Source organism: Bufo gargarizans, chromosome 5, assembly GCF_014858855.1.
Source record: "Bufo gargarizans isolate SCDJY-AF-19 chromosome 5, ASM1485885v1, whole genome shotgun sequence".
In the NCBI taxonomy this organism is placed as follows: Eukaryota; Metazoa; Chordata; class Amphibia; order Anura; family Bufonidae; genus Bufo; species Bufo gargarizans.
In genome coordinates, this window is record NC_058084.1 from 140,715,197 (window position 1) to 140,729,179 (window position 13,983).

The 13,983-nt window shown below is 41.7% G+C and overlaps 1 protein-coding gene across 1 annotated transcript in view; it reads left to right on the top strand.

The window, feature by feature from the left end:
- SMCHD1 (structural maintenance of chromosomes flexible hinge domain containing 1) overlaps window positions 1-13,983 on the top strand; it is a 359,476-nt gene that overhangs the window by 190,612 nt on the left and 154,881 nt on the right. The window contains exons 20-23 of the mRNA XM_044293563.1: window positions 1,290-1,431; window positions 10,868-10,961; window positions 11,193-11,265; window positions 12,370-12,509. Coding sequence (XP_044149498.1) covers window positions 1,290-1,431; window positions 10,868-10,961; window positions 11,193-11,265; window positions 12,370-12,509 — 449 coding nt within the window. The remainder of the gene's footprint in view (window positions 1-1,289; window positions 1,432-10,867; window positions 10,962-11,192; window positions 11,266-12,369; window positions 12,510-13,983) is intronic.

Below are 13,983 nucleotides of genomic sequence, written 5' to 3' on the forward strand. Positions count from 1 at the left end.
ATGCAGAGAATGTCAGTAAGTTCAAATCCCCACCATAACATTCCCAGATATGGTTAGCTACCGAAGTGTTATTATTTTTCTTGATGTCATTTAAGTGTTCTAAGACGCGTCGGTGAAATTCCCTGAATGTCTTCCCAACGTAGTCCAGGGGGCAAGTGCACTGACAGAGGTACACAACCCCCTTGCTCCTGCAGTTCACAAAGTCCCTTACATCATACTTTTTGTTTGTAACTGAGCAAGTGTTGAATTTCGTATTTCTCAAAAAGCAGCAGGCAGAGCATGTCCAACAAAGCTGCATCTTTGGCCCCCTGGAGCCCTCCAACCATGCATGTTTATCTGTGAGATGATGATGTTCACGTCTACCGTTATCAGATAAGTTAACTGCATTATTTCTGAATTAATTGAGTATCATATTGTGTATTTGTAACAGAGACCAACCACTGTCTTTTTACCCCATCACAGACCACTTCAGGTTTGGGGCGCTCTAGTTTTTGTTACCTATCTCTTGTATTTTTTGACACTTTGGTATCCCATTATTAGACTGATACCATTCGCCCCCTGACAAACCTTGTTTATTACAGAGGGAAACGCGTCGGGACTTTATATATTGTATCAGATATGTGATTGTGTATATTGCATCAGATAAGTTATAGGGCTGCATAAGGACAGGTTAGCCAAGGCACGTGGACAGAATACTCCTACCATCAAGTGCTGTTCCATCTGCGCTACCCGTCTTCTCTAATAGCTAGCCGTCCTTGTGTGATAGCTCTCCGATTTAATTGCTGTACTATGGCTATATTGGTCCTTTAGGGACCTGATTTACTGGATATATTTTATGATAAATTGATTAAAAGTTAAGTTTTAGGAAGTTGCCCTCAGTGATATTTCTGTTATAGCAACTGTCTGTGAGATATTATTTTCAGTGATTTTGTTGCTTCACGAGGTGCACAACCCCTTTCAAAGGATAGGGAATAGCTTAAAGAGGTATTTTGGTTGTTCTGGGGTACAGTGCTTGACTACCTCCAGAATTCCCATAGAAATAATTGGAGTGGGCATGCCCGATATTTCGCTCCATTAATTTCAGGGGGGTTGCAGGGTGTACAGGGCCCCCATTCTCGTGATTGGTGGGGTCCCAGCGGTAGACCCCCACGGATCTGATGGTTATCCCCTGTCCTGTGGATAGGAGATAACTTCTAACAACAGGAATACCCCTTTAACATGCAATGGACCTTGAAAGTTTTGCTTTGCCCAAATTATACCATTTTCTTTCTTTCTTTTTTTTTTTTAAGAGGGCAAACCATTTAAATTTTTGGTTGGACCCCTGGATCAAGTTCAAGTTGGAATACCGTTCGATATACCGTTAAATGTTCAGGATGAGTTTGGCCATTCTACATTGCTTTCGGCGGACAGTAAGCCAGTTTTGGAGGGAAGGTACAGTATTTACATAGATATCTGAACGTTTTATTATGTTGTGTCCTAACCCCATGCAAACATTGTTAATATATAGATCAAAATATCCTTAACAAGCATCTCTCAGCATGATCAACCCTTATAAACCAGGCATATTGCTCCTGTGCTTCTAGCACTATGGCCAGCCCCTTGGTGCTCCAAATAGATAATGTACATAAATATAAAAATGTATTTTATCTCGGCAAAGCTGTACCTGAAATATATAGTGTAAAAAAGAATTTCTCCACTAGATAGGTGATAAATGTTAGGGCAGTGAAGGTTCTATTATTTAGAGCCCACCTGCCTAACGTTAATTACCTATCCAGATGGTAAATGTTTTAGGCTTGAGTACTCATTTAATTTGTTCACCTATTTCTTGCTTAGACTCCACAGCTGCTGGGTAAAAAAATACTGATGGCAGCCATTGTCCATAACTATTGATAACCATCACTTGACTTTATCTTGACTATGGTCAATATGTTTCTGCACCCATATCCTCACAGATTAAGGGCTCATGCACACAAACGTATTTTCTTTCCTCGTCCGTTCCGTTTGTCTTGCAGACCGTATACGGAACCATTCATTTCAATGGGTCCGCTAAAAAACGATAGTTACTTTATTTCCGTTCCGCTAAAAAATAGAACATTCCCTATTATAGTCCGCATTACGGACAGTTCTATTAGGGGCCAGCTGTTCCGTTCCTCAAAATACGGAATGCACAAGGACATCATTTGCGGACTGCAAAATACATACGGTCGTGTGCGTGAGGCTTAAGGGTAACTACACATGATGCGGATTACGTGCAGTTTTTCTGGGTGGTTTTTCATGCAGAAAATCTGCAGAGTCATACAGTACAAGCAAAGTGAATGACCTTTACCAAATCTTATGTACACAGTGTATATGTATGTGGTGTGGCTTTTAACCTCTTAAGGACCAGGCTAATGTTTGGTTTTGTGTTTTTGTTTTTTCCTTTGTACCTTCCAAAACCCATATCCTTTTACATGTTTCATTCACATAGCCATTTGATGACTTATTTTTTGCAATACAAGTTGTATTTTTTAATGACACAGTTTAATTTACCATATCTTCTTGTATTGGAAAGCAGTAAAACAAACTTTGTGGGGTGAAATAAAAAATAAATTAAAAAACCACAATTTCACCAAGGTCAATTTAGTGTTGCTTGTATCCTTGCGGCTCTGCAACATTTCCTATTCTTGTTTGTTTTGCAGACAAGAATAGCCAATTTTGCTATGAATCCAGCAAAAAGTGTGGGATCCATGCGAACAGCATCCATATTTTGTGGATCTGCGATTTGTGGACCACAAAGTGGATACGGTCATGTGAATGTAGCCTTAGTTGCATTATACAATCACTCCTTATAACACAAACTTTGTCTTGTTTTTACTATTTGGCCTGTTTTGGAAATGTCTGTATTTTATGCATTAACCCCTTCAACCACCATGACATACCGTTACGGTGGTTGAGGTAATTTATGGAGTGGGCTACTGCAGTGAGCCCGTTCCATACGTGGTGGTGGGTGGCGGTTGTATTATACAGCAAGCACCTGGCCGCAATTGGGCGATCCCGCAGAACCTTGTAATTTACCTGTGAGATAAGGCAGAGGGATGCGGTTCCCTCATCCTTCCGATCGGAGCCCCTGCAGTAAAATCACGAGGCTCCAATCGATTACCATGGTAGCTTGTGAAGCCCTGGCTGCCATGGTAATCTCCCTGCTGCTGTGTGCACAAATCACAGAGCAACAGGGAGCATGTAAAAATCCAATTCACCCTAATAGAGCTCTATTAGAGTGAATAGGATGGGGGGATCAAAAGATCACAGGTTCTAGCCCATTAAGGGAGCTAATGGTTAATAAATAAAAAGTTTAAAAAAGTAAAAAAATATATAAAACATATTAGAAGTTTAAATCACCCCAATTTCCCTATTTTACATATAAAATTATATTAACAATAAAAAAATGTAAAAATCCGGTATCGTCGCATCCAAAAATGTCTGAGCTATTCAAATATATAACAAAAATTCCTGTGCAGAAAACACCGTAACAGGAAAAAAAATTTAAAACACACAATTCGCCATTTTTTGTCACCTTTCCTCCCTCCCATAAAAAAAGTTATGGCTGTCAGAAAATGGTGATGCAAAGAAAATTTTGATTTTTAGATGTGTATTTTTATTGCGCCCCAGAAAAAAAAAAGTCATATTTTTAGAGACTGCCCTTATGTTTTTTTTTTTATTTTTTTTATTTATCCACACAAAGATTTTTTTCCCATTTTCCAATGGTGCCCTTAAAAAATTAAATTTATCCCGCAAAAAATAAGCCCTCATATGGTTATATGAACTGAAAAGTATAAAAAAAGTTATGGCTATTGGAATGTGGGGAAGAAAAAAGAAATGCAAAACCAAAAATGGGCCCGGAACTTAAGGGATTAAAGTTAACCTTTTAAATATTTCCTTTAGGGGAAGCGTGATGACGTGAACACGTCACGTTTCACTCTCTCCTGCTGGCCTCCTCCCCTCCATGCTCCCGGCTCCGTCCGATCCAGAGCGCTGATTGAGCGCCGACCGCCCCAGCGTGCTGCCATGTTCCAGTGCCGTTAGTTGTCCTGGAGTGCCGGGGGTCCTGCGATTTATTTACCGATCTGGCTGCTGGTTGCTGGCTCCCGTCGCTCCCTTCTGGCCCCTGGCTCCGGTCCCTGCCGCTGGTCTGCTCTTCTGTGTTCCGTGCTCCTGGGTCTTCCCCCGTCCGGATCTTCCGTCTCCCTTTTCTGCTGCCTTCTCTCCTCTGCGGTGTGGCGTGTGTCCGGATCGGCGCGCTCTGCTCAGCTGTTCACCAGCCTCCTGGTTCGCTTGCTGCTAGCTCCCTCTGCTGGTGATAGGTGGGATTTTTTCACTTTTCTTCATCTGAAAACCGTTTGCCTGCAGTTTCCTCCTTCCTGAAGTGGCCACTTGTCATCTGGATCTTTTGTCATCCTGAGGATCCTCGCCTCCCTCGTCGGGCCACGTGAGAAACTAACTATCGTGGCTTTATTGTTACTTGATTAAGTTTTCCGGCTGCACAGAGCCGGAATTTGGTGTTCCCCCTCCCTGTGCGGTGGTGGAGAGGGAGGGATAAAGGGGTGAATAGAGGGATAAGAGTAGAAAGGAAAGGGCCAATAAAGAGAAGTAAAAAGGGAGGAATAGGAGCAGAGGGGAAAGAAGTAAAGGGGATATAAAGAAGAGTGCAAATTAAAGCAAAGAAAAAAAGAAAAAAAAGAGAGTAAAAAGAGGTAAAAAGGAGAGACGGGAAGGAAAAAAAAAAAAAAGAAAAAGAAGGAAAAAAGAATGGCCCCAAAACGACGGTCGATTGACTCCACTGTAACAAAGCTGGGCTCCAAGACCCCAGAGAATAAAATTGATAAGTTCTTGAAGTCGCCCTTCCTAAATGAAAAGAACTTAGCCAAAACAAAGTCCTCTGCTAATCTGAATAAATCCGCAAAAACTCCCCAAACCGACGAATTTTCTGAGGACGGTTTAGTGGAGGTAGATCAGGAAGCAGGGGGGGAGGACCTATCTGCTCAGATGCGAACTGAACATGACCCTTTCGTTCTGGATAAAATTCTCTCGGCCGTAGAGCACAATGGCACTTTAGTGCAAGAGATGTCTATCCAATTAGGGTCTGTACAGAGCGACATTTCTGTAATAAGAGAGAACCTGGTAAAGATCCGCGAGCGAGTCCTTAATGTGGAAAAAATAGTGGACTCTTTGCAAACCGATATTAACATGTTAAAATCCAAAACTTTGTCTCTTGCTTCAGAAAACCAAGCACTACATAATAAGCTAGAGGACTTTGAAAATAGGTCAAGGCGAAACAACGTCCGCATAATTGGTTTCCCAGAGGGAGTGGAAGGCCGACACTTAGAGGAACAACTTAAAGATGTGGTCTTGCATAACCTAGGCAGTGACTATTTTTCTTCCATGTTTCAGATAGAAAGAGTCCATCGTATCCCAGGAGGGAAACCTATTCCAGGGAGGCCACCGCGAGCAATCTTAATGAAATTATTATCATCCATGGATAGAGATATGATACTGAAAAGAGCAAGAGAATGTACTCCTGTTGAGTACCAGGGCACTAGGTTGCTCTTTTTTCCTGATTTTGCTCGGCAGACTCAGGAAAAAAGAAGAAATTTCATAGAGATAAAGAAACGTCTGGCATCAAAGGGGATTAAATATTCCCTACAGTATCCAGCGAAACTAAGAGTGATCCATAATGGGACTTCTCTTTTTTTTTTGAAACACCACAGCAAGCGCTGGATTGGATGGAGCAAAGGGATATTTGAAATCGTGCATTATTATGATTGAAATGTTGGAGGGGGGATGGAGCGGGGGGGGGGAGATTGGCTTGAGGTTAGAGGTTCGCTGATTGGGCGGATCAATAGAGAGGGGGGGATGGGGGGGAAAGGGGAGGGGGGAAAGGGAACCCACCTTGCAGGTAGGGGTGTTTTTTTTTCTTTTTCCTTTTGTTTGTCCCGTGTCTGTTTCCGTAGTAGTGAAGGATGGCCACTAGAATTGTAACTTGGAATGTTAGAGGGCTCGGGGAAAGGGTCAAAAGGCAAGCTATTATGGATGCATTAAAAAGATACCTTCCAGCAATTATTTGCTTAGTAGAAACTCATCTCACTAAAGAAACTGTGTCCCGCTTGACAACGGGATGGTATTCTCAATCTTACCATTCCACCTTTAGCAGTTCCTCTAGGGGCGTTTCAGTTCTGATTCATAATTCTGTGGATTTTATCCTTATAGAATCCTACATAGATGATCAGGGCAGATTCATCTTTCTGCATGGTAAGCTGCATGGGCATAGTTATATTCTTGCCTTTTTCTATATACCTCCGCCTTTTTCAATGTACCCACTGACTCAGTTGATGCTTTTCTCTGAAAGGAGGCCAGAATGCCGGTTAGTCCTGATGGGGGACTTCAATGCGGTTATGGACCCCAACAGAGACAGATTCACATTAGACGTAGATCGAGGGAGGAATTTATGTAATTCACCGTTGCCACAGTTTTGCTCGGAGGTTGGAGTGGTGGATATATGGGAACATCTTGGCGGAGGAAAGAGAGTATACTCTTGTGTTAGCCGGGGTGGTAGAGCAATGTCTAGGATTGATTTAGCATTTACTAATGAGAGCAACTTGCGTAATATCCGGAAGATACGATATGGGGTAAGAACAGTCTCGGACCACTCGCCCGTACTGGTTGAGGTTTGCATTGGGGAGAATAAGGATAACAGGGGGCTAGGATTTAAGCTGAATCCATACTGGCTTACTATTATGGATAACCCTCAGTCTATTAAACTATTGATATCCTCCTTTTGGGAGGTGAACTTCCCCTCTGCTGACATCAATATAGTATGGGACGCCCTGAAAGCATATCTGAGGGGGGTGTTTATAAGTGAGATTGCTGCAGCAAAGAGAACATTTAAGAAAAAAGAGGAGGAACTGGTCAAGGCTGCTGCAGACACAACTGAACGATTTACCAGCCAACCTTCCGAGCATAACAGGGAAGAGATGCAGAAGGCCAGTCGTTCTTTGGAGAAATATATAATAGAGAAAGCAAACCATAGAGTATTCTTTAAGGGCTTAAAATATTTTTCGGAGTCCGGACGCCCTGGTAAGCTTTTAGCCAGGATAATTACACAACAAGATAAGAAAAATCAATCTATTGTCTCGATTCGTAACACAGTGGGGGAAATTATAACAGACCCAGAAGGAATTAGGGATGCTTTTTTAAAATATTTCTCTCGTGTATATAGCTCCTCTCTTGGCTTGTCATCCGATCTGGCGACGCAGTTCTTGGAGAGGATTCCACTTTCTACTTTAAGTGAAGCCCAAATAGAGTATCTGGAAGAGGAGTTGTCTCTTTCGGCGCTCCAGGAGGCCTTGGGGTCTATCTCGGGGAACTCGTCGCCAGGGATGGATGGCCTCCCATACGAGGTTTACCGTAAATACAGCGATGTGATTCTTCCCCAGCTACTAGAGGTTTTTTTCCCAAGCAATACAGGGAGGGGGTCTACCTTGCTCTATGATGGAAGCTCTTATTGTTCTAATTCCCAAAAAGGATAAAGACCCTATAGAAATGAGTTCCTATAGACCAATTTCTTTACTAAATACTGACGCTAAGCTACTATCAAAAGTTTTGGCTAGGAGGCTTTCACGGGTTATGTCCACCATTATCCACCCAGATCAAAACGGCTTTATGCCAAAGAGAGGCACCCATCATAATTTGCATAGGTTATTTATGAATATTCAGTCTCCGGGGTGCGGCTCCCGCTCCATCCTGTCGTTGGATGCTACTAAAGCCTTCGACAGGGTGGAGTGGATTTTTCTCTGGGAGGTGATGAAAAAAATGGGATTTGGTCCGAGATTTATGTCGATGGTGCAGTTACTATATGGCTCTCCAGCTGCCAGGATTAGGATTAATGATACGATCACTGAGAGTTTTTCCCTAGGAAGAGGCACCCGTCAAGGATGTCCTCTTTCCCCCCTCTTGTTTAACATTTATATTGAACCCTTAGCAGTTAGTATTAGGCAAGACTTGCAGGTGTCCGGCTTCGTGTAATGGGGAAGCATGATCGTGTATCCCTCTATGCAGACGACATCTTGGTTTTTGTCCATCAAACAGAAACCACTCTTCCTCGAATAATGGATTTGGTGGGTTCTTTTTCTGCTCCGTCTGGTTTGCAGATTAATTGGGAGAAGACTGTTCTCCTCCCTATAGATGAGCTGCGAGGCGACTGGGACAACCAGCTAACAATTTCCGATTCAATAAAATACCTGGGGATTTCAGTCTCTGCCAAACCTCAGGAATACTTACAACTCAATTTGATTCCCCTTCTGAAAAAGCTGAGGGCCAAAATTAAGATATGGCAAAAAATCCTGCCCGCAAGAGCGGATAGAATCTCTCTAATAAAAATGGTAGTGCTGCCCCAGGTTCTTTATGTCCTGCGCAACTCGCCTGTATGGATCACGGACAAGTATTTTAGATTGATAGAGCGGATGCTTAATGATCTACTATGGGGGAGGAAGCGCGTGAGACTGAAGGCACTCTATTTTTCCATGCCCTATAATCAGGGAGGTCTTAACCTCCCTTATTTTAAGGGCTATTTTGTGGCCTCTCAACTTTGTTTTTTTAATGATTGGGAAAGTAGCCATTTCTGCAACAGAGTGGTGAAAGACTCAGGTTTTTCAGATTTTTTTTACCGTACTGGAGTCCGATTATTTATCAAACCCACAGACTGGGTATACACTTTTTTGCAGAATGGCTATAAAGACGTGGTTAGTTATAAGGAGCTGGTGTGGAGTCAAGGCATCACTTATTTGTACTCCACTGTGGCATAACTCAAAGCTCTTGGAGTTAAGGGATTTGGGTTGTTGCCAGTATTGGAGGACTAAGAATGTTCAGTACTTATATCAGGTGGTCAGCGGCGGACAAATCCTGTCCCTGACAGAGCTAAGGCAAAGAACAAACCTGGGTGAGGTGGCTTGGTATGCATACTTTCAATTGAGGTCAGCACTTTCTAGTACTTTGAATAGTCACCTTTTTACTATAGATACTCCGCAATTCTTACATGATTTACTCTGTAAAAAAGCTGTCACGAGAATTAAAATATCACATTGTTATAGACACTTAATGAAAGAATTTTTTTTGGGTGTTCTTTCTCCAGGACAAAGATCCTGGTCTTCTGTACTTCTAGAGATGGGTCCCCCAGATTGGGAGAATATAGGGGAAAGTTTAAAATTCGTTTCACACAACTTTAATCACACTGTTGTACAATTTAATATTTTGCACAAAATATATGTGACACCTATGTGGTTATATAGGAGAGGACTTAGAGCCTCCTCTGACTGCCCACGCTGTGGCGATTCCGAGGCAGATCATTTACATTTGTTTTGGGACTTCCCAATGGTGAGCAGCTATTGGAGATCGGTCCAAATTAATTTGGCTCGTAAACTCAATATTGTTGTCCCTCTGTCCCCCAGGATATGGGTCCTGGGAGATTTATCAGAGGTTAATTACCAGCCTATAAAACGCCAACTATTGATCAAGGTAATGTTTTTGGCCAGGCTTCTCATTTCCAGATTATGGTTTTGCTCTTCTGCTCCAGACTGCAACCACTGGTTAAGCTTGGTTGAGAAAGTGAAAAGTTATGAGAGGATTTTGTATAAACAAAGAGGATCCTATCTAAAGTGGGGCAAATTGTGGGCAGACTGGGACAAGCCTAAATAATTAATCTGGGTTATTTTTTTATTTTTTTATTTTTAATTTTTTTTCCTGCAAGGTGGGGGGGGGGGGGGGCTTGGCGGGGTGGGCTGGGGATGATCCTATTAGTCCGGCCCTTTCTATATGAATCATAAATAGTAAAGGAGGTGAAGCTGCATTTGGGTACTGGAGTATCTCTAGGAATGCTGGGGGATGGCGGGACCTTCCGGCATTAAACAATGGCTAAAATTTTTAATTGAACCATAGTACCGTGCCGGTTATGGGTGGGGACCCGGGGCCCGGGATATTGGGCAGCCCGGTGACTGGGTGTGCCCTAGGACGCGGCTCTCTCTGTCAGACATGTGGCTCGACTTCAGGCAGTGATATGACACACGTTGTATGGGTACCAAGAGGTGTTTTCTCAGCGGGACAGAGCCGGTTTTAGGTAGTGCTCATGTTTACATCTTCCCTAAATGCCGGTGATCACCGAGTGATACTCGAGTTGAGTCCCTTTATATGTGAGACACTAATGTGGATATATGTGAGGTACGGTTAAGTCGGGCATTAAATTCCTAATTTAACTACATGGGGATGAGGCAGCAAAAGATGTAAGAGGTTCTTTTTCCACTGCGATAGAAGACTGCTGGACCCCCAAACTTGTTTTATGAAATGCTTGCGATCAAAGATTGCAGTAGGCCCACTACGTACGGTTAATGTGAGCATCGGATGAATGGTTATATGGCTGTCAATCCTGTCAATTTCTTACCCATGATCGGGGGAGAGAGCGCGGGGCGCGCGCTCGCTCCCTGGTGGCCGCCCGGGCTGCGGGCCCCTGACCTTTTTCCCCTGTATAGACAACAATATGTCAAGTGGGATGTTTTGTGTGTTTGTTTTGCCTTATTAGGCTGTGGATGACGGACGTATCCCGCTTTTCCCCCAGCAAGTGAGATCTCCATTTGTATTCTTGTTGTCTCCATAAGCATGGATACTTGTATGAAATTATTCTTAATCATGTTGCAAATCACAAATTTACGGACTGTAGGATTTTATAATATTATAATTGTAATATGGATATGAATTTTTGCATTATAAATTAATAAAACATATTTAATAAAAAAAATATATATTTCCTTTAAGTAGGACAATTGTTTTCTTTTGTTGAATCTAGTGGTCTAACGATTGAATATGAAGAGTTAAGCACAGCATCAGAATTTATTAAGGGAGTGATTGTTAGAGGACAAGTGAAGAGCTGCCAAGGCAAGGTAACAATACCTGTTCATTAATTTCCTGAAATGATTGTGGCTGTGCTGTCATACTTATTGTATTTTTAATTTGAATGTGATCATACGCCTATGTTTTTTTTTATTGTTTATTTTTTTAATTATTATTATTTTTTTATGTTACATCGTATCACATTTTGTATGCATAAAAGCATCTGAAGGTCAGATTTCTCACATTTTAGATTACTTTCTCCCATGCATTTGTCTCAACAGAATTTTACATTAAATGTTACTTTGCCTGGTTTAAAAGAAGCCTGTCAGACTACGAAGATCAAGTTATTACCCGGTGCGTATGTCTCAGAATTTTTACCATACATTGTTTCCTTATATAAAATGTAAAAAAAAATTGTCACGCACTTTAGGAGCCACTTAAAATTTTTCTTACTTCAATCACTTTTAATGTGTCTGAACATTTCTGGAAATAGAAGCTCATAAGGACCTCCTTATTCACTCTAATCACAGACGTTTATAGCATTTGAGTGGACAGCAGATCACAGTAGTCTCTGGTGGATTTGTTATATATTGTTATAGAAACAGAGTAATGATAATAATGGCAGCACTGGATCAGTCAGGTGACCGACACTGACTGTGCCTGACAGACCCCTTTGACTGTAATGGGTTTTATCAGGTTTCCATAATGGCGGCCCACATTTTACTGGAAAATACCATGCAACATGCTGCTCTATTGTTTCCAATTTTTGCGACTTAAGGCTACATTCACACAAACATATTTTGTTTCTGTGTCTGTTCTGTTTTTTTTTTTTGCGGACAGGATGCAGACCCATTCATTTCTATGGGTCTGCAAAGAATGCATACAGCACACAGAGTGCTATCCTCATCCGTATTTTTATTCCATAGCCCCGCAAAAAAGATAGAACATGTCCTATTCTTGTCCATTTTGCTGACAAGGATAGCCATTGTTACAATGGATCTGCAAAAAAACGGATGCCATACGGAACATCATCAGTTTTTTTTTGCGGACTGCAAAACACATACGCTCGTGTTAATGTAGCCTTAATCTGTGATCAAGTCACCCTTAGGCCAGTTTCACCCAAGTGTTAGTTGCATTTCCCAGAACAAACGCTGCTCCTTTGACCGAACTCACAACATCATATCGACTTATAATGCTGCAAATTTCTGCCTGACTACAGCAGACTCATAATAGAAAGATTCTATTATCTAAATGGCAAAATTTTTAACTACAGTAAAATGTAAGATGTGGCAAACAGGCACCTCTGAATACATTTGTCTCATCTTTGTGCTGGCTATGTAGCCGAGATCTGGTATACTTTTGTAATTTGTACCATTTATGCCTAAAAAGTGTATAAAAACATACTACTGCATGAATTCCATTTAAATGCAGGAGATAATGGCAAGTTCTCTTTTGTAGGGCCACCCAAACGACTTAAAGTGTTCCCAGATAACAATGATCTTATTATTGAAAATGGTTCACCTTTTCCATTTCAAATTGAAATCTTGGACGAAGTAGGCAATACTGTAACTCAGCCTAAGCTGATTGTTCATTGTAAGGTAAGTGTTAGAGATGACCGAATTTCATATTTTGAAATTCTTTCAAGCTTCGTTTAACGGTGAAAGGTGAATTGGTTATGGATTCCGTTACCACGGACCATAATTCTGTGACGGAATGCCTTTAGAGGCATACCGTTATTCCTTTCGTCATAATAGAAGTCTATGGCCTGCAAAACAGATCTCTCCTGCATAACTGAAACGGGAGCATTAACATTTTGTGGTATGGGCAGCATAACCTTTTTTTCAGGTGTACTTACTATGCTTTTTGTGTTTTTCAACAAAATATGTACTGCACATTAAATTCCCTAACTTGTATAAAGTGGCTAATTTCTGGAGACTTTTTTGGCATATACACCAACTGTAAACCAAAAGCATGTTGTGAACAGAGCCTAAAATGTCTTAACCCCTTCTCGACATCTGACGTTGGTACACACAAAAACAGTGTAAAAATAATATATTGATTGTGTGCAATCAATATACCACCACTCCAGAATCAGCGTCTTAAATTTAGAGTTTTAGGCTACTTTCACACTAGCGTTCGATCGGATCCGTTCTGAACGGATCCGCTCATATTAATGCAGATGGTGGCTCCGTTCAGAACGGATCCGTCTGCATTAGAACTTAGAAAAATGTTCTAAGTGTGAAAGTAGCCTGAGCGGATCCGTTCAGACTTTACATTGAAAGTCAATGGGGGACGGATTTGCTTGAAGATTGAGCCATATGGTGTCATCTTCAAGCGGATCCGTCCCCATTGACTTACATTGTAAGTCGGAACGGATCCGCTCGCCTCCACACGGCCAGGCGGACACCGGAGCGGAGGCTGAGCGCTGGCAGGCGGATGCATTCTCAGTTAATCCGCCTCCACTGAGAATGCATTAGGGCCAGACGGCTGCGTTCAGGGCCGCTCGTGAGCCCCTTCAAACGGAGCTCACGAGCGGACACCTGAACGCAGGTGTGAAAGGAGCCTTATTTGTTGTTAACCTGCTGTGTTAAAGAAGAAATGGATTCAAATAAAAAATGAGTTGAAAGTTTTTAAATTTCATCTCCACATTGGTTTGATTCCTGTGAAATACCTAAAGGGTTAACTAGTTTGGTAAATATATTTTTGAATAATTTGATGGGTGCAGCTTTTAAAGGGGGTTCCATTGTATAGGCCCCTCCAAGCCAATTAACGGCTGAATTAATGTGTAAAGAAAAATAGGTATTGGAAATTTCCTTGAAAATTTTTGAGATAGTTGCTAAACTCATAAACCTTCTCACATTCTAAAAAGTAAAAGGACGTTAACAAAATGATGCTAATCTAAACAGGCGTAGGTTAAATGTTGATTAATTACTTGTTTGTGTGAAATGGCTAAGGCTCATGCACACGACCGTATGTATTTTGCGGCGCTCAAAACACAGATCCGCCATCAAAACGGATGACATCCGTGATTTTTTTTTTTTGGGGCAAATCCACTGTAACAATGCCTGTCCT